This window comes from Astyanax mexicanus, chromosome 4, assembly GCF_023375975.1.
Source record: "Astyanax mexicanus isolate ESR-SI-001 chromosome 4, AstMex3_surface, whole genome shotgun sequence".
Taxonomy (NCBI): domain Eukaryota; kingdom Metazoa; phylum Chordata; class Actinopteri; order Characiformes; family Acestrorhamphidae; genus Astyanax; species Astyanax mexicanus.
Genome location: NC_064411.1, coordinates 27,090,585 through 27,109,373, shown reverse-complemented (window position 1 = coordinate 27,109,373; position 18,789 = coordinate 27,090,585). Strand labels below are relative to the sequence as shown.

Below are 18,789 nucleotides of genomic sequence, written 5' to 3'. Positions count from 1 at the left end.
TGCAGTGATGTCTAGGGTTGTCCTACACTCATTCCTATAGACCACTGCAGTTGTGCCTCATTCTGTAGCACTCATATGCCCATATTTGGTATTTCATTTCTAAAAAGAGTTTGTCAATGGGTTGAATGAATGGGCTTTTCAAGAACTTGCCTCTAGCTTTGCTCTGTGGTTCTATCATACTTGTTTGCTGCTTGTTTAAGTGTTTTCCTGCTGTAAAACACTCTCAGCTCACCTCAGTGAGGGCTTGTTAATTGATTAGTTATGTTTGCTATTTAATTAGTTGGTAACACAAGCTATACTGCTCATTTTCACCAGACTAAAAATGGGTTTTACCTCTTTGAAGACTTGTGCACACTTGTAAACACTAATCATCCTCTGTGAAGATTTATTATAATCTAAATCTAAGCCTGTTACAATAATTTCATTATCGACTTATCAATAAATGGACATGACATAATTTGAATCATTGTGATATCGTCCATTGTGTTTGCACTCACATATATTGTGTCTGTGGGCGTGACCATCGTGACCCAGTAGTACGAAAGCACAGAGAGACAAAGACTGAGGGGGTGAATGTCTGTCTTTATGACGGTCCAACACAGGCCAGCTGGGACAGACCGGGGCTAGACGTCATGGTGTGGGGCCTCTGCACTTCAGTGTTTATTTATATATGTGACTATAACTTTCTTTGGTTCAAGCTGGGAATTTTTCGTTTTTCAAAATTAGTTGTGTAAACAGGAATGGAAATGTTACTGTCTTTAAATGGGTGTGAAGCTTATAGCTAGCATAATTCTCATTACCACTCTTAAACGATCTTGTAAGGGGTCAGGAGCTGGGGGTCATTTTCTCACACTCTCGTTTCTGTGTTTCCTAATCTACCCACGTCCAGTCCAGCATGCTGGCTGATTATTAAACCTGGTATCAGCTGGGGCGCTGAGCTGTTTTTGAGAAAAACAGCACAGAAAAGACATTAGCAATAGGGGTGGGTGATATGGGCCTTAATTAGTATCAATAAATAAGTAATATTTTGGAGTATTTGTGAGAAAATGATTTTTTTGGGCATATGACAAAAAATCTTTTTTCCCCCCCCCCAGTATTTACTAATGCAACACAAATAATATTAATATTTTATTTTTATGTGAGTCTAACAGTTTTAAACATTCAGCAGAAACTTGAAAAATAATCTGCATTTCTGTTAGTTTATTTTACAAAGACCATGATTATGTGTATAGTAATAATGTGGGCAAATAATAATGTAATAATAATAATAATAATAATAATAATAATAATAATAATAATAATAATAATGTACTAAAGCAAGAAATCGACCAAAATACACAAGTCATAAGTTCAGCTATAAGTTCTTTACCCTCCTGTTATGTTTTGGGTCAATTTGACCTGTTGTAAAGTTTGTAGATCTAGGAAAAATAGTCATAAGTATTTTTTTGTATAAAACTTCTGCTGCTTGCCTTAAAAAAAAGTGTAATCAACATATAATATTAGAATGGTTCATCTCACGTATTTGCAACCACCCCCTGCAAAAACAAAAACTAAAACTAAATTTGCAGTGTTACGTTTTATATGTTGGTCTTTCAAAAGTAATAATGTAATAAAACATTTAAAAAGTTGGAACATGTATTTATTTAATGAAAAACAAGTAAATTATCCTAATTGATGCATTACCTGTTAAAGGTAAGGAGTTATTTTTAAAAAAATGACACCGATTTGATAGGATTTTTTTGTGGTCTCATATATCTTTTGGATAATTAAACATGCACCGGTTCAAATTAACCCCAGAACACCATTGCTGTTCCTGACAAATTAACATAATAGGAGGGTTAACTAATTTATGAATTTCTTTAACAGACCTGCTAGTTTAAAGCTACTTTTATATTATTTAATTACTGGATTTTGTCCCTTTTCAAGTTATTCACTTGACCTGAAGAGCTTAAAGCTCCACTAGGTAGGATTGAGATTTTGTGCTCGTGGGCTCCCCCTACAGTTGCAGAGTGTAATAAATGTTTCATTAGAAGTAAAGGTCGGAAAGCAGGTCGCGGTTCTCGCGAGCGTCCGCCTCTGAAAACTGTTGGTTTGAGTCTGGTTTGAGCTCACAGGAGCTCCGGCACAGACACGAGAGCACCGCTATTCCTCCTGTTACACCTCAATGCAGCGCTGCAGTGAGTTTCAAGCTGTAATTTTACTTCTTTCAAGATCAAAAATCAAGGAAATCCTACCTAGTGGGGCTTTAAATGGTGAAAATAAACAAGTTTAATAATGAATAATATTATTATAAAAGGGTGTAATACCTTTATTGTATTATGTTACCATCATATAAATGCCATTTAATGGTCTTAAAAAGTCAGCATTGTGGTTTATCGCAATAATTTCTGGGACAACATATCGTTGGCAATTTTTTTTTTACTGTGACAGATGTATCCAGCACTGTCACGGTATGGTGAATTTGGCTCTTTGGTCTTGTGTTTGTGACTACTACTATATTCAGTACTGTTTTCAGAACAGCATCAATTTTATTGTTTGGGTTTATTTATTTATTTTTTCTTTATTATTTTTTTTATTCTTTGTTAGTGTGTGTGTGTGTGTGTGTGTGTGTGTGTGTGTGGATCTTTATCTTTGTGTTCTTGCGTCAGCGTGGGCGGGACCCTCTGCCTCGTCTGCGTCCGTCACTCATCCTTCCTCTCAGTCAAAGCAGATGTCAGAGAGCTGCTTTAAATTTTGATGGTTTGTAGATTAAAGTTTAATTTCTGCTCAGTGCTGGATGATGAGATAGTGGTGTAAACTCAGTCACTTCCTTTGTGGGGAAACGGTGGAGTCCTGCAGTTCCTGTGCTGAGCTGCAGGGGGAGCTGTTGCTCTACTGTTGATGTCCCGTGCCGTTGAGAGTCTGGGTCTGGTGCTGGTGGGACGGGGTCGTGGTGGTTGGGAGTTGGTATGGTGGGTTGGTGCTCTGTAATTGTGAGTTATTGTGTGTTGGCAGGGTAATTGTGGGGTTTGTGTAAGTCATTGGGTATTCTGTGTTTATACAGTTAAATAATGAATGTTGTGGAACCACTGCATTAGGGCTGAACGATAGGACACTGCTATCTGATATTGATGATGATTAATGATGATGATGATTGCTGATGATGAGTTATGATTCATTTTTAATTAGCTTTACAAGTAATATTACACTTATATTAGGGGTAAGCCTCATGACCCTTTGTTTTTTTGTAAAACTGCATTATTGTTTGGTTACAAGGTTTATTCATTAGACAATGCCATTAAAAAAAAAAAAAATATATATATATATATATATATATATATATATATATATATATATATATATATAATAAATATATCCACTTACAGATTTTTTTTTGTCAGATTGTCATATTTATATCAAATAAATTTTAATATCTGACAAAGATAACCTGAGATTCTACAACAAGAAAAGAGACTGGGCAAAATGTTAACCATGCATTCATATCCATACGCCAAAAACATCTTAATATCCAAGATTTTTGTGAAAATATTCTGTTGGCTGACGAGTAAAAAGTGGAACTTTTGGCCATCAGAGTATCAGTTTGTGTAGAAGTAGACCATAATACATACATACATACAATATCGCCAAAGTTTTTGAATATTGTGAACAATATCGATCTCATTTCCTGTTATATAATCTACTAGAAACAGATTATATCTGTCCAGTATCATTTATTATTTTTTCAATCCTGGATATATTACTCTGCATTTTTAGTGTGATATTATGCTGGATCATTGACCTCTGTTATAAATCTGATAAAATTCTTGTATTTTTTTTAAATATCTCAGTTGATGATCTCAGTATCAAATGTGCCATATCATGTCATATGCGATAACAAGATTCTTGTCATTATTGCCAAGAGTATTGTTATCGCGAAAATACCATGAAATATTATTATTTTAGGGCCATATAACCCACCTTTTTCTGCTGTAAATCCTTTATAACTAGTGATGCCACAACACAAGGAGGGTGAAGACTAGCACACGCCTCCTCCCATGCATGTGAAGTCAGACTGCCTCTTTTTGAGCTGCTGCTGATGCAGCATTACCGAGTAGCATCACAGCGCACTCAGAGGAAAGCGCAGCGACTCGGTTCTGATACATCAGCTCACAGACTCAGCCGTGTGCTGATCAACATCACCCTTTGGAGTGATGAGGGGAAAGAAAGAGCGCCATCTACTGTACCCACACAGAGAGAGCAAGGCCAATTGTGCTCTCTCAGGGCTTCAGCAGTTGATGACAAGCCGCATGGCTAGGATTGAAACCAGCGATCTCCCGATCATAGTGGTAGTGTTTTAGACCGCAGGAAAACTTAGCAACCCAATTTTGAAAGTATCATCCTTTGTCAAACAATTAAAATTAACTGCTCTAGTGTAAAATATTTATAAAAAAATAGTAAGTTTGAAAATATATTTACTCAGTTAGCAAAATATGCAAAGCCAGTTATGTATGGCAGGCTTCTAAATGGGAACAATAATGAAATTCATTATTAAAATGGCTTTTTTTTATTATTGTAATATAATTAGTCCGGTCACATTAACTTGTGTGGATGATATGTTGTCCCTGAAAAAAATGCAGTAAATCAAAGTTATATTAAGATTATTTTATTCCACTGCAACAGTTATTGTAACCCTTTTTTGTAGAAAAGGGTCACAAATAACAGTTATTTACCATAGTAATATACATTGTTTAATTGTTAAGTAATGTCTCAACTATCTATTAATTGACTACTTAAGACATCATTAAACGCTTAAACATTTTAACACTTGGAAATGTTGTAAATAATAATGAATTTCAACATTAGTTAAACATGATTAATAATGTCTTAAATAGTGTAAATTAATAATTTGTTGAGACTTTCTAATGGTAAGTCATATTACTTATAGTAATGTGCTCTTATTGTATAGTATTATCAGTATTATCTGTACAGTGTTTTTGCAGATAAACACACTGAAACTTTGCTACAGTCTGTGAGGACTTTGTTTCCTTGGTTGGACAGGAAGTGGTCACAGGTTGTAAACAGGGAGAGGAAGTGCCTCCGAGTCTTAAAGGCTACTTTTAGAGATATAGAGAATTTCCCACAGGCAGCAGCAGCAGCAGCAGCAGCAGCCCTGCTGTGAGTGAATATACACATCCAGTGTCTCTGCAGGGCCCTCACTTCCTCCAGCTCAGACAACCAATCAGATTTTACAGATTTCCTCTTAAACTGTGGTTAAAATAAGAGAAACATCCTACACGTACAGTACAGGGTTTTACACACAGAGAATATGAATGTTTTTGGTGGATTGATGAAGGTAATTTCTTGAGATGGCAGCAGTATGTGGACGAGCATTGTCCTTTTGGAATGAAGAGATAGTTTCGCTGGTTGCAGGACCCAATTATCATCATCAATGTTCAGCTTCACTACAAACCACAACCAGGCCTGATTACTACCAGACCTGTAGAATCAAGAAATCACTTAGAATAGAATCTGTCTGACAACATGAAGCAGATAAAAGATCTCAAAACAGATGAGAAAACAAAGTCATTGATCATCTATCAGTCTGTAAAAGGTTATCAAATAATTTCTTAAGCTTTGGGACTCCAGTGAACCACAGTGATTCACTATTATTAACTAATGGAGAAAATATGGAACACTGGTGAACCTTCCCAGGAGTGACCGGCTGACCAAAATTACTCCAAAAGGGCATGAACAACTCATCCAGGAGGTCTTTAAAAAAAAAAGAACCCAGAACAACATTTAAAGAACTGCAGGTCTCACTAACAGCCTCAGTTAATATCAGTGTTAATGGTTCAATAATAAGAAAGAGAGACTGGGGGAAAATGGTCTCCATGGGAGAATCCAAGATAAAAAACACTGCTGACCAAAAAGAACACAACCACCCGATTCACATTTACCAACAAACATCCTGATGATCCCCAGAACTTTGGGTAAATATTCTTTAGACTGACGAAACAAGAGTGGAACTTTTTGGAAGGTGTGTGTCCCGTTACATCTGGTGTAAAACACATCAAAGTAGTGTGATGATCAGCTGCTGGATAATTTGCTGTAATAGATGGAAGCAGGAATTCTGCTGTTTATCAGACAATCCTGAAGGAGAAAATTCGGCCATCTGTCATGACCTCAAGCTCAGGTGTACTTGGGTTCTGCAGCAGGACAATGACCCAAAAATCCTCCAATGTGTCTGAATTAAAACAATTCTGTAAAGAAGAGTGAAAAAAATTCCTTCACAGAGATTTGAAAGACTTTTTGCCAGTTATCAGTAAAGCTTGACCAGGTTAATAGATTTAGTGGGCAAAATTTTTTTTTCACACAGGTTTCACACTAGATTGATTTGCATAGTATTTGTTTTACTTTAATAAATAAAATTATCATTTAAAAAGTGCTTTTTAAATGTATTCAGATTATCTTTGTCTGATATTAGTTTTTTTTGTTTTTTGATAATCAGAAAAATGTCTTTTGACTTTTTCATGCCAGTGTACATTTTGAGGAACTATTGTAAGAGTATATGAGTGTGTGTGTGTGTGTACAGTACATATGTATTGTACTCTAATGAGAAAACCAGTGAGGTTAATCAATGGGCAGTGTTTTCCTGTCATTACTGGCGCGGAAGTCAGTGTGACCGGAAGTGTGTGTGTATGTTAAGAGTAATAAATACTAGGCAGCGCTGTGTGGAGTACAGTAGAACAGTAAAGAGAATAATGTGGGTGATGATAAAAGCAGAAGGCCGGTTCACAGGGTTTATCACTGAGCTTTAATGCATTTATCTCTGTTTCCCTCTTTTGTTCGTGTTTGTATCGTGGTGTAAGCAGTCTTCAGCTGCTGACTTGTGTCCAGTTATCTGAGCGCCGGATCACCGGGCTCCGGGATAAAGAGTCATCTCTGCTTCTGACCCAAACACTGAGAGAAAAAAACAAGAATCTTGAGTTGTGTTGCACATTTATTCCATTGATTTCATCAGTCAGCCCTGCGTGAGCTTTTAGGGGTCATCAGCCTGAGGGGTGGAAAAGCCTCCAGCATCAAGCTGTGGAGCTGCTTAAAGGAGAACTCTGGTGTAAAATAGACTTTTATTGTAGTAAAACATGTGTTTTTATCCCAGTACTCTGTACAACAATAAATTGCTTTTTACACTGTTAAGTAGCTCCACACCTCGAATATGGAGAGCCTTAAAACTTAAAATGAGGCATTAATAATTTTAAAAGTGCATACGAAGCTTATTAAAAACCCGTAGCGCAGGCATCTCTGTCTATCTCAGTCTGAAGCCTGGATAACGATGTTAAAAGCGATTTATCGGGGCAAAATATGCCCCAAAGCGGCTGTTGTAAACAGTGCCAGGCAAAAAGCACAAAATTACTGGATCTCAGAAAGATGAGGGAGAGCGGAAGTAGGCTATTTAACAAAGAATAGGACTCTTTATCATGTTTTATTACAACAAAAGTCAATTTTACACTGGACCTCTCCTTTAAGTGATAGAGCTTCATCCATCCATTGTTTTTTGGATGCTGTTTGTAGTCCAGAACTGATTAGTGAGGTCAGGTACTGAAGGTACAGTATAGTTTCTCTTTCTCACTTTCTCTGTCTCTTTCTCTTTCTCTCTTCTCTCGTCTCTCTGTCTTTCTGTCTCTTTCTTGCTTTCTATCTGTCTGTCTCTCTCGCTCTTGCTTTCTCATTCTCTCTGTCTGTTTTTCTCTTTGTCTGTCTCTCTGTCTTTCACACTCCCGCTCTCACTTTCTCTCTCTCTGTCACCTTCCTCTCTGTATTTCTCTCTCTGTCTCTCACTTTCTGTCTCTCTCTGTCTGTCTCTCTCTGTCTCTCTCTCTGTCCGTCTTTCTCTTTGTCTGTCTCTGTCTTTCACACTCCCGCTCTCACTTTCTCTCTCTCTGTCACCTTTCTCTCTGTCTCTCTCTCTCTGTCCATCTTTCTCTCTCTCTTTGTCCGTCTTTCTCTTTGTCTGTCTCTCTGTCTTTCACGCTCTCGCTTTCTTTCTGTCTCTCTTCCTCTCTGTTTTTCTCTCTTACTTTATGTCTCTCTTTCTTTCTTGCTCTCGCTTTCTCGCTCTTGCTTTCTCTCTCTCTGTCTTTCTTCCTCTCTGTCTTTCTCTCTCTGTCTCTCACTTTTTTCTCGTTCTGTCTCTCTCTCTCTCTCGCTCTCGCTTTCTCTCTCTCGCTCTCACTTTCTGTCTCTCTACCTCTTTGTCTCTCGCTCTTTCTGTATGTCTCTTTCTTTCTCTCTGTCTCACTCTTGTCCTCTCTTTCTCTCTCTCTCTCTCTCTCTCTCTCTCTTTCTTTGTCTGTCTCTTTCTCTCTGTCTCTTTCTGTCTGTCTCTCTCTGCCCGTCTTTTTCTGTCTCTCTCTCTCTCTCTCTCTCTCTCTCTCTCTCTCTCTCTCTTGCTTTGGTTTCTCTCTCTCAGTCTCTCTCTCAGTCTCTCTCTCTCTCTCTCACACACACACAGACACAGTTGTGTGCTGGGCGCTTGACTGGGCACTGTGGTGTGTGTGTGTGTGTGTGTGTGTGTGTGTGTGTGTGTGTGTGTGTGTGTGAGAGACTGATGTGTAAAGCAGACTGTTTGTGAGGCTCGGGGGTCGTGACCTTTAGCAGAAGTAGACAGCGGGGGATCTACACAGGAAGTGTGGGAGCAAAATCTCCTGAGAACTTCCTGTCAGAACCATCCCATCAAACTCCCCACTTCTGACCCGCGTGTGTGTTCTGTGTATTGTGTAGTGTGTGTGTGTATTGTGTAGTGTGTGTGTGTGTGTATAATGGAGAGATGGATGCGGGGTTGGGGGGGTGGTACTGAGTAAGTGAGTGTGTGTATATTAGTGGGGATTTACAGCTGTATCTGTGTGTGTGTATGTTTGTGCCGCAGCCCCTCTGCGATGGGTTGTGAAAGAGTGTGAAGGCCCTCAGCTGTGGCGCTTTCACAAGGCGAGAGTTTCAGTGCTGTCAGGGAGAAATCTCATAAATCTGATGTTTCTATTATTTTAATTTTCTCGTGTGGTTGGGAAATGCTGCTGCTGGTTACGCTGTGGGAGAGGTGTATGATGAAACTGTGGATATGCAGGCTGGAGTATTGTCTGATACTGATGTAGAAGCCATATATTTAAAATATAGTGCTGGTGTCTGAAACTTGGCAGCTAAAAATATTCCACTGAAGAGCACTTTTAATGATCGGCCAAATAAATGAAAAGACAGAATAATTTATGATGACCAGTGACTCATTTAAATATAAAAAGCACTTTTTAAAATCTCATTTTATTTATTTAAGGGGAAAAAACAACATCCGAACCAACCTAACCCTGTGTAAAAAAAAAAAAAATAAAAAAATAAAATTCCCCCTAAACCTAATTACTCTGTTGTGCCACCCTTTAGAGCAACAACTGCAATACATCTTTACTGATAACTGCCACTGAGTCCTTTACATCTCTGTGGAAAAATTTGTTCCACTCTTCTTTACATCTTAAACAGACTTTGACTAGGCCTCTCCAAAACCTTCATTTAGGCTTTAAGTCATTCAGAGGTGAACTTTGTGGGTTTGTGTGCTGTGGGTCATTGTCCTGCTGCAGAACCCAAGTATCCCCGAGCTTGAGGTCATGAACAGATGGCAGGATATTCTCCTTCAGGATTGACTGATAAACAGCAGAATTCCTGCTTCCATCTATTACAGCAAATTGTCCAGCAGCCCCAGACCATCACACACTTTTTAGGACCTCCTGGATGAGTTGTTCATGCCCTTTTGGAGTAATTTTTCGTCGGCCGGTCACTCCTGGGAAGGTTCACCAGTGTTCCATGTTTTCTCTATTAGTGAATATTAGCTCTCACTGTGGTTCTCTGGAGTCGTAAAGCCTTAGAAATTAATTTGTAACCTTTTCCAGACTGATAGATGACTTTGTTTTCTTATCTGTTTTCGATATCTATTTCTTTAGTTTTAGGGTATATTGTGTTGTTTTTGAGATCTTTTATCTGCTTCATGTTGTCAGACAGGTTATATTTAAGTGATTTCTTGATTCTACAGGTCTGGTAGTAATCAGGGATTAATCACAGTTAATTTATGGGGGCAAATACCTTTTTACACAGGGCTAGGTTTGTTTGGATAGGTTTTTTTCCCCTTAGTAAATAAAATTAGTATTAAAAAGTGCTTTTTCTATTTACTCAGGTTATATTTATCTGGTATTAAAGTTTGTTTGATGATCTGAACAATGTTTATAGTATTGCACAGCACTACTTTTGATATCATGTTTTTTGTACTGTGTTGTTTTCTAAGAGACGGAGGAACAGAACATCTGTAATTGAGGCGTCTGTGTGGGGAGGTTACACTGATTATGCTCATGCAGGACCCCAGAAACTAGAAGAGCATCCCCGCTGTGCGTGTCTCTATGTGTGTGTGTGTGTGTGTGTGTGTGTGTCACTGTTAAATAAGTCCCAGTGGGTGAGTGCTGCTGAGCGTTGGTTCTGCAGCAGTGCTGCTGATGGTAGTAATGAACTGTATATACTGCTGACTGCGGGAAATCCAGAGACATCAGCTGTTCAGCAGCCAAATATCACCACTTTACCGCGCTTCACTGTAATGTATTATAGCGTAGAGACGGTTAATAGTGTTTGCTGTGTGTGTTTACACCTCGTAAAGGGCAGCTGGCGTTTTCAAATGTTAAAGAAGTGTAGCGTCAGTTTAAAGCCTATTAAAGCAACGTGCTGAGCGCTCTGTGTGTGTGTGTGTGTCTGTTTGTGTGTTTCAGCAGTACTGGATAGAGCTGCACGATATATCGTTTAAGCATCGTCATGGCGATGTATGCATGTGCAATAGTAGTCACATTTCAGGATGTGCAACGTCACTTAAGGCAATTAAATCAAACACGTCATGTTGAATTGTTTTAATTTTTGACACAAGAAGTAGATACACAGCACTGTCTCTGTGTCTGTGTGAGTGACAGGCTGCTGCTGCCTGAGAAGCGTGAGGGGGGAGCATAACTGCATCCACATGGTTGGGCATGTTCTTGTAAACGTGAGAATGTGTGGAAAGCTGTGCACTTCTTTCCAGCACAGTTTTGCAGTGCAGATTTTTCCAGTTACAGCTGAATTCACGCTTTTAATCCCAGAAAAACAAACGCTCTTATTTACCTTTCAAAAAGCCATTTAAATGCTGATTAAAGGGCCGATTACTGTTGTTTTCCTCAGGTCCTTAGTTGAGTTCGGCGCAGGCTGGGCGGGGCGGGTGACGTAATAGACCCGCATTGTTTAATATCGCGATATATAAATATATATATATATATATATATATATATATATATATATATATATATATATATATAAAATCATTTGCAATGTAACATTTTTCCAATACCATGCAGCTTTAGAACTGGATATATTGTCCTAAAATTAGTTTAGTTTTCTCTCTTAAATTTTTTAATACTCCACATAAAAACATACACCTGTCTGTCTGATTTTGGGGGGAGCCCTGATGAAGCCCCCCAGGAGAACCATTAGACTGCATGCATCTGAGCTGAATATAGTACGAGGACATACAGTATATAGCCTGCACTCTGATTGGACAGATATAATAGGACGGTTGCTGACTATCTGTTGTTTAAACACCTCAAGCCCAGAGAGCACTTTTGTCCATTTTTCTTCCATTTTTGTTCCGTTTTTAGATACACTTTAGATATTCCGTATTTTTTGCACTATAAGGTGCATTTAAAATCCTTTAATTTTCCCAAAAATCATCAGTACACCTTATAATCTGGTGCTCCTTATGCATGAATTTTATCAGTCAGGTATTAAGGAGCAGTAAAGTCACTTTGCTGAAGTACAGAGTTATACAGAAGTTTCAGTTAACACCGAAACTGGAGCAGTATTAGCATTAGCCGCTAACCACTAACTAACTATTTCAGCAGGTCTTGCCACTTAAGTAAGATAAGTAAAGCTAAACTAAGTTAACAAAACTGATTAAAGTCAGGTGAGCACTAGATCTACACAGATTTCTCTTCTCAAAACTGTTTATTTGTGTGAGCAAAACGCTTCCGTTTATTTACTGTAAGCTTAGCGCTAGCGCTAGCCACAGTTAGCAGCTAATGCTGCCCAACAGCACTACACTAAGGAACCCTGAGTGTTTTGGTAAACCAGGACGCTATCAGCTATCGGTTTGTCACACATAGCTTGTTTTAACACAGTGAACACACAGGCTACAGTCCATTATACTCACTTCTGAACAGTAAAAGAGATAGCGCTTAGCACAGTTAGCAGCTAATGCTAATGCTGCTCCAGCCTTATAAGCAGAGATTCATGAGAATTCAACTTGTCAGTCTTTAAATCTTTATCTTGCTAAATTTTTCTTTTGTAGAGGTCAATTTTCAGTAAAATATAGAGAGGCAAATATGTGGAATGATTTAAGCTATTTGTCAAAAGAATGTTAATCTATAAAATACTAAAAGATAATTTGATAAATGATTCGTAATAATTCTTGTATTTATTCACAGGTTTTTTGTGTTCTATAGCTGGAATTTGATATTATTTTGTTAGTTATCAGGGTTTTGCATCTCCCTGCACTTTATTTTATGCTATTTGGATTTTGTGTTTGTTTTTTTGTGCAAAAATAAAATTCTAATTCAAATTCAAATCATGCTACTAGCTATGTATAGTCTTCTGGTTAGATGTACTGAACAGTGTTTAGTAGTCAGACTGATGGTTTAATATTTACTGTATGATTAAATTAAACGTGTGCCGTTTTCATTTAGTCTGTAAACAAACTGAACTTTTTGTATTGAATCCTTTTTTAGTTTAATAATAACCTGGATTATTATTATATTGTAGCCACGTAAAGACAGGATACTGAGGTAATATTTTGTTATAAAGTGAAAAAAAATCAAAATAGGGCAAGAACTCACTGGCCCCTCCCCCAGTGCTCACAAATACACACCTAATGCAAAACACCTTTAACAGCCTTTAAGATTGCCCTTATCTCTTTATCAAAACAGCACACTAAGCAAAATCACCACTCACTGTTCTACACACACACGCACACACACACATACAACCATACACACACACACTCTCGTACATAATTAGGATCAGATGTCCTCTTTAAAGCACGAGTTGCCTCCCTCTGTCCCAAATACCTCAGTGTCTTCAGGGACTCAGTCATGGGAACGTCAACACACTGCTCTAAATGAGGAGACACACACACACACACAGCATATCCATAAATCTACACGCCTACTAATTTTAACAGCGGCCAGCCAGCGTGTTTGGTGAAAACTAAAATATATAATACCAGTGTTTCCAGCTCTATAGTTACTGTACCCAGTTTAGGCTTCATTCTAAATGTGAGGTAATGCTAATTTATGCATAAAGAAGTAGCTAAGTGTGATTAATCTGGAATAATCACATAATTCTGCCTATTTTAAATGACAGAATGCTCATTTATGCATGTAATATGGGTGGGCAGTATGGTCCTAAAATAATTAGGGATATTGAGATTTTTTGATGAATGGCAAAACACTGTAATTTTTAAATGTAAAATTAATTTAAATCATTTACTTAATTTTTTGTATTTATTTAGCATTAATACAAATTTAGATTTATTTTAGTCGAAACAAACATTTCATGAACAGTAACGAAACCCTGGTTTTGTATAAAATAATAATAGTGTAACATCCTACCAGAGCTGTGGTTAACAGCTAATGCTAATGCTAATGCTGCTGCACCCAGCCTTAGTGCTGGAGAAACTTTGCTAAAAACTCACCCTTAGACAAAATATAGGGAAACTAAACTTGCTGTAAATAAACTAAAGTGATTTACTCAACCAAGAGATACATTTGTGTAGATTAACATCCAGCGCTTGATTTTAAAAGAAAATGTTTTTTTTTTGTTTTTTTTTTAAGAAATACATTTTTGTTTACTAAGACTCTCCCTATTAGGATGGAAACATGGCGACACCCTTGCTCACTTCAATGTAGGCATTCTAGCTAGTATCACTTAACGCGCCTTTTAATCCAGTGTGCCTCATCTATGAAAATAGACCAGAAAATATATGTTTATTGGTAGTGCCCATTATAATCCAGTATGCCCACATCGAAATATATTATATAATACTGTTTATTTATAGCCTCCATGAAATGGGTTGGTATATTAACTTATCTCTCTCTGTCTCTCTGTGTACAGTTGGTGGCCGTGTACGAGGAGCAGGAGCCTCATGTGGGAGGTGATGGGACCAGTGCCAGCTCTACAGGTACCCAGTCTCCAGACCTCTTCTCCACAGAAGTCTCCTCCTCCACCCCGATCTCCGCCTTCCAGCCCTTCCACACCTACCAGCCCAACAGTGAGATCGAGGTCACGCCCTCCACCCTCCGCACCAGTAAGTGTTCCATTGTTTGACAAACTTCAAAATTAGATCCAATTGTTATAACTGCCTAAAAAGTCTGTTACTCAGATTTAATTGTATTTTTTACGTGTACTATGACAGTTTTCTCAAAATTTAAAAAAAAAAAAAAAAAAAAAAATGCAGTATATTGCCTTGCTTTAGCCTACTTTAGCTTGGGTTGTCATTAACTGTAAACCATAATCATCAACAGTAAAATAAATAAAATGATATAATATATAAGTTTCACATTTTGAACTGAATTAGTGTAATAAAATAACTTAAATGATATTCAAATTTTTTGAGATACACTCGAATGAGTGATTCTCTATTACGATTACTAAAACAAGCACAATTTTATTCATTTTTTAATATGTAGATATTTATGACAAAACAAATAAAACAAAGAAACGGCTTCGTTTAGAGCTATCAAATATGCAAAATATTTTTTGTAATAGTTGTTTATATTTAATTTACAGGGAGTTAAAAAAAGAGGGTCATTGCAGGTTCCTGAGAAAGAAGCACAAGCCAATCTTCTGAGATATCCTCTGATGGCTTCTATATGATGAGATGAATAATCTCAATTAACCCATTTTAAAAATCACATTAACCCTTTGAACTCTGGATTAATTATTCTGGTATTAATCGTGTTAAACTAGGGTTACATTTTAGAATCTATTAGAGTAAGGCAGTTATACGGGTGGAGAATGTTAAGATAGGTCTACATGCAGGCCAGAGCGCGAAGAGTTAAAACAGTAATTTGTTTAATCTAATGAATCTGATTAACCTCCTCGTCCTAATTGCAGTAAGTTGATAACACTATTATGGTGACGAGCAGAAGAAGACGTGTGTTATATGTGTGGATATTTGAATATTATCTCTCTTTTATTTACTGGATTCTGTTTTTTTTTTGTCTTTTGTCTCCTGTTTTCTCAGACATGCCGCTGCACGTGCGCCGCAGTAGTGATCCAGCCTTACTGAGCCTGGCAGGGATTTCCTTCACTGAGCCTCGCTCTCAACCTGAAGAGCCCTCCAGAAAGAACCCCACACGCTGGTCCACCACAGCGGGCTTCCTCAAACCCCGACACTCCACTGGAACCAGCAGTCTGGAGAGAAAGGTACAGCGTGTGCACGTCAAGCTGGGGTTATATTACTAGAGGAGTATGGAAATGGTGATATATCAGATTAATTGAAGTATTGTGATATTTAAAAAAAAAAGTTGTGACAGTAAAGTATTTATTAACTTGTAATGTTTCCGTTCTTTTTTTACAACACCTAAAAGATTAAAGATTAAAGTTTTGGCACTGAGGAAACGAAAACTATGACTGACAGTGAGAGAGTGAGTAAGAGAGAGACAGTGTGTGCGAGAGAGTGTGAGAGAGTCAGTGAGAGACAGCAAGAGTGAGGGAGACTGTGTTAGACAGCGTCAGTCAGCGTGAGTGAGAGACAAAGCAAGTCAGTGAGAGACAGAGCGAGTGAAAGATAGCTAGTGAGCGAGAGTCAGCGAGACGGTGTGAGACAGCACGGCTCAGCAAGAGATGGCGCGAGTAAGGGAGACTGTGTGAGACAGCATCAGTCAGCGTGAGTGAGAGAGACCAAGCAAATGAGAGAGACAGCGCGAGTGAGAAAGAGACAGCGCGAGTGAGAATCAGCAAGACGATGCGAGACAGCACGATTCAACAAGAGACAGCACGAGTGAGGGAGACTGTGTGAGACAGCGTTACTTAGCGTGAGTGAGAGACAGAGCGAGTCAGTGAGAGACAGAACGAGTCAGCAAGAGATAGCGCAAGTGAGAATCAGCGAGACGGTGCGGGACGGTGCGAGACAGCACAACTCAGTAAGAGACGGCGCAAGTGAGGGAGACTGTGTGAGACAGTGTCAATCACCGTGAGTGAGAGACAGAGCGAGTCAGTGAGAGACGGCGCGAGACAGCACGACTAAGCAAGAGACGGCACAAGGGAGGAAGACTGTGTGAGACAGTGTCAGTCAGCGTGAGTGAGAGACAGAGCGAGTCAGTGAGAGATGGCGCGAGACAGCATGACTAAGCAAGAGACGGCACAAGGGAGGAAGACTGTGTGAGACAGCATCAGTCAGCGTGAGTGAGAGACAGAGCGAGTCAGTGAGAGACAGAGCGAGTCAGTGAGAGACAGAGCGAGTCAGTGAGAGACAGAGTGAGTCGGAGAGAGATAGTGCAAGTGAGAGAGAGACGGTGTGTCTGAGAGTCAGCAAGACAGCACGACTTAGCAAGAGACGGTGCGAGTGAGGAAGACTTTGTGAGACAGTGTCAGACAGGGTGAGTGAGAGACAGAGCGACTTAGTGACGGGACAGCGCTAGTGAGAGAGACAACACGAGTGAAAGGCAGCATAAGACAGTGTGAATAAGAAACAGCGCTAGTAACAGATAGCTGGTGAGCGAGAGTGAGAGCGAGAGAGCTAGTGAGTGAGAGCAAATGAGAGAGAGCGAGAGACGGCGCAAGGGAGTGAGACGGCACAAGTGAGAGGGAGACAGCGCGAGTGAGAGAGCGCAAGAAAACAAATGAAAGAGAGTGTGAGACAGTGTGAGTTAGAGAGCGCAGGTAAGAGAGAGACAGGGTGAGTGAGAGAGACAGAGCAAGTCAGCGAAAGACCGCATGAGTGAGAGAGAGTAAAAAAAAAACTGAAAGAGAGAGAGCTAGTGAGCAAGAGAGCAAATGAGAGCGAGGGACAACGCCAGTGAGAGAGAGACAGCGTGAATGAGAGAGAGAGCGCAAGTGAGTGAGCAAATGAGAGAGCGAGTCAGTGAAAGACAGCACGAGTGAGAGTGTGTTGGCGCAAGTGAGAAAGAGACAGTGTAATGAGGCAAACATAATTAATTGATTTATTTATTTTACTTTTTGGTACTCTGTAGTATGTTTAGTTTAGTATGAAATTTCGACACCCAGCCCTATGTATCACAATACTGTGTATATATTGTGAGATATTGAATCAGAAACCCTGTATCGTGATACATATCGTATCGGCGAGTTTTAGTCAGAACACAGCCCTGCTTATTACTGACGGATGATGCGTTCAGTAAGTGCAGAGCAGAGCAGAGCAGGGGAAGTAAAGGAATTTCCAGCCCCTGAGAAAATAAGAGAACAGTGTCCACAGAGCCTCTTAAACAAGAAGCAAGAGTCTCCAGCTACTCCAGCTGATTCTAAACTGAACATTATACCCTTCCCCTCTATACTACACCACCCCTCCAGCACTGCTCTATCCCATAATAACCGCCCGGTCCAGCCACACATGCCTCACATTATGCCCAGTAACATGATGAACGTATTCCCGTTCACCCAACACAAACACAGACGAGGCGAGAGCAGAGGTCTTTTTTTTTTCACAGTGATCTGATTGGTGGTGTAAGAAGGAAGAAGGAAGAGTTCACCATTCAGTCCATATATGGTCATTGACTCAGTCTGGACAGGTCATGGGTTGGATGTCTCAGCTGTTAAAGTATATTTGTAATGAAGGTCTCGTTCCCAGTCAGACTGCAGCGGTTCAGAACACTGATTGTTTACACTAGAGTGGTACGAAGTGCACAGTTTAATTTTAGCATCATGTTTCCAGCTAAATTTATCTTTTATAACCCGAATCAGTAAACAGTGGAGATGAGTATAAACTCAAGATATTTTATGTTTTGTCTGGTCATCATTATTTAATTTATTAATAAACAGTACATCCGGGCTCCAGGCGGTCCAGAAGACAAAGGCGCTGCCAATATGTTCAGGAGATTGCTGGTTTGAATCCCGGTCATGCAGCTTGCCGTCAGCTGCTGTAGCCCTGAGAGAGTACAATTGGGAGAAAATTTCTAAATATTTTTTAGGTACACCTCTCCAACTGCTTAATAACGTAATCAAATGGCTGCAACTCAACGCAATTAGGCATGTAGACGTGGCCAAGACGATCTGGTGCAGTTCAAACCATCAGCGCATCAGAATGGAGAAGAAAGGTGATTTTAAGTGATTTTGAACATTTGAATGGCTCGTCTGAGTATTTCAGAAACTGCTGATCTACTGGGATTTTCACACACAACCATATCTAGAGTTTAGATTCAAGATTCAAGATTCAAAGAGTTTATTGTCATATGTACAGTACAGAAATGGGTTTCAGTGTACAATGAAATTCTTTCTTTGCTCTTCGCCAAGAATGCCAAATAGAAGATAGAAAAAGTGCAAAAAAATACAATAAGGTTATAAATATTAAACTAATTGTCAAAGACATAAAAAAAATTAAAGTTACTTAAGCAAAGAAATGTATAAAAAAGTGCAAGTGCGAAATAATGCAGTTATGGACATTAACTATATATATTTAAAAAAGATTAACAGTAAAGTGATGGCTGCAATGTAAACATGTTGAAGTAAAGTGCAGGGTTATTCCTGAGT

General features: G+C 38.9%; 1 protein-coding gene across 2 annotated transcripts in view; it reads left to right on the top strand.

The window, feature by feature from the left end:
• The window catches only part of pard3ab (par-3 family cell polarity regulator alpha, b), a 228,054-nt gene that overhangs the window by 58,129 nt on the left and 151,136 nt on the right, over positions 1–18,789 (top strand). For both annotated transcript variants that reach the window (XM_049478959.1, XM_049478958.1), the window contains exons 3-4: positions 14,194–14,386; positions 15,326–15,507. In XM_049478959.1, coding sequence (XP_049334916.1) covers positions 14,194–14,386; positions 15,326–15,507 — 375 coding nt within the window. The remainder of the gene's footprint in view (positions 1–14,193; positions 14,387–15,325; positions 15,508–18,789) is intronic.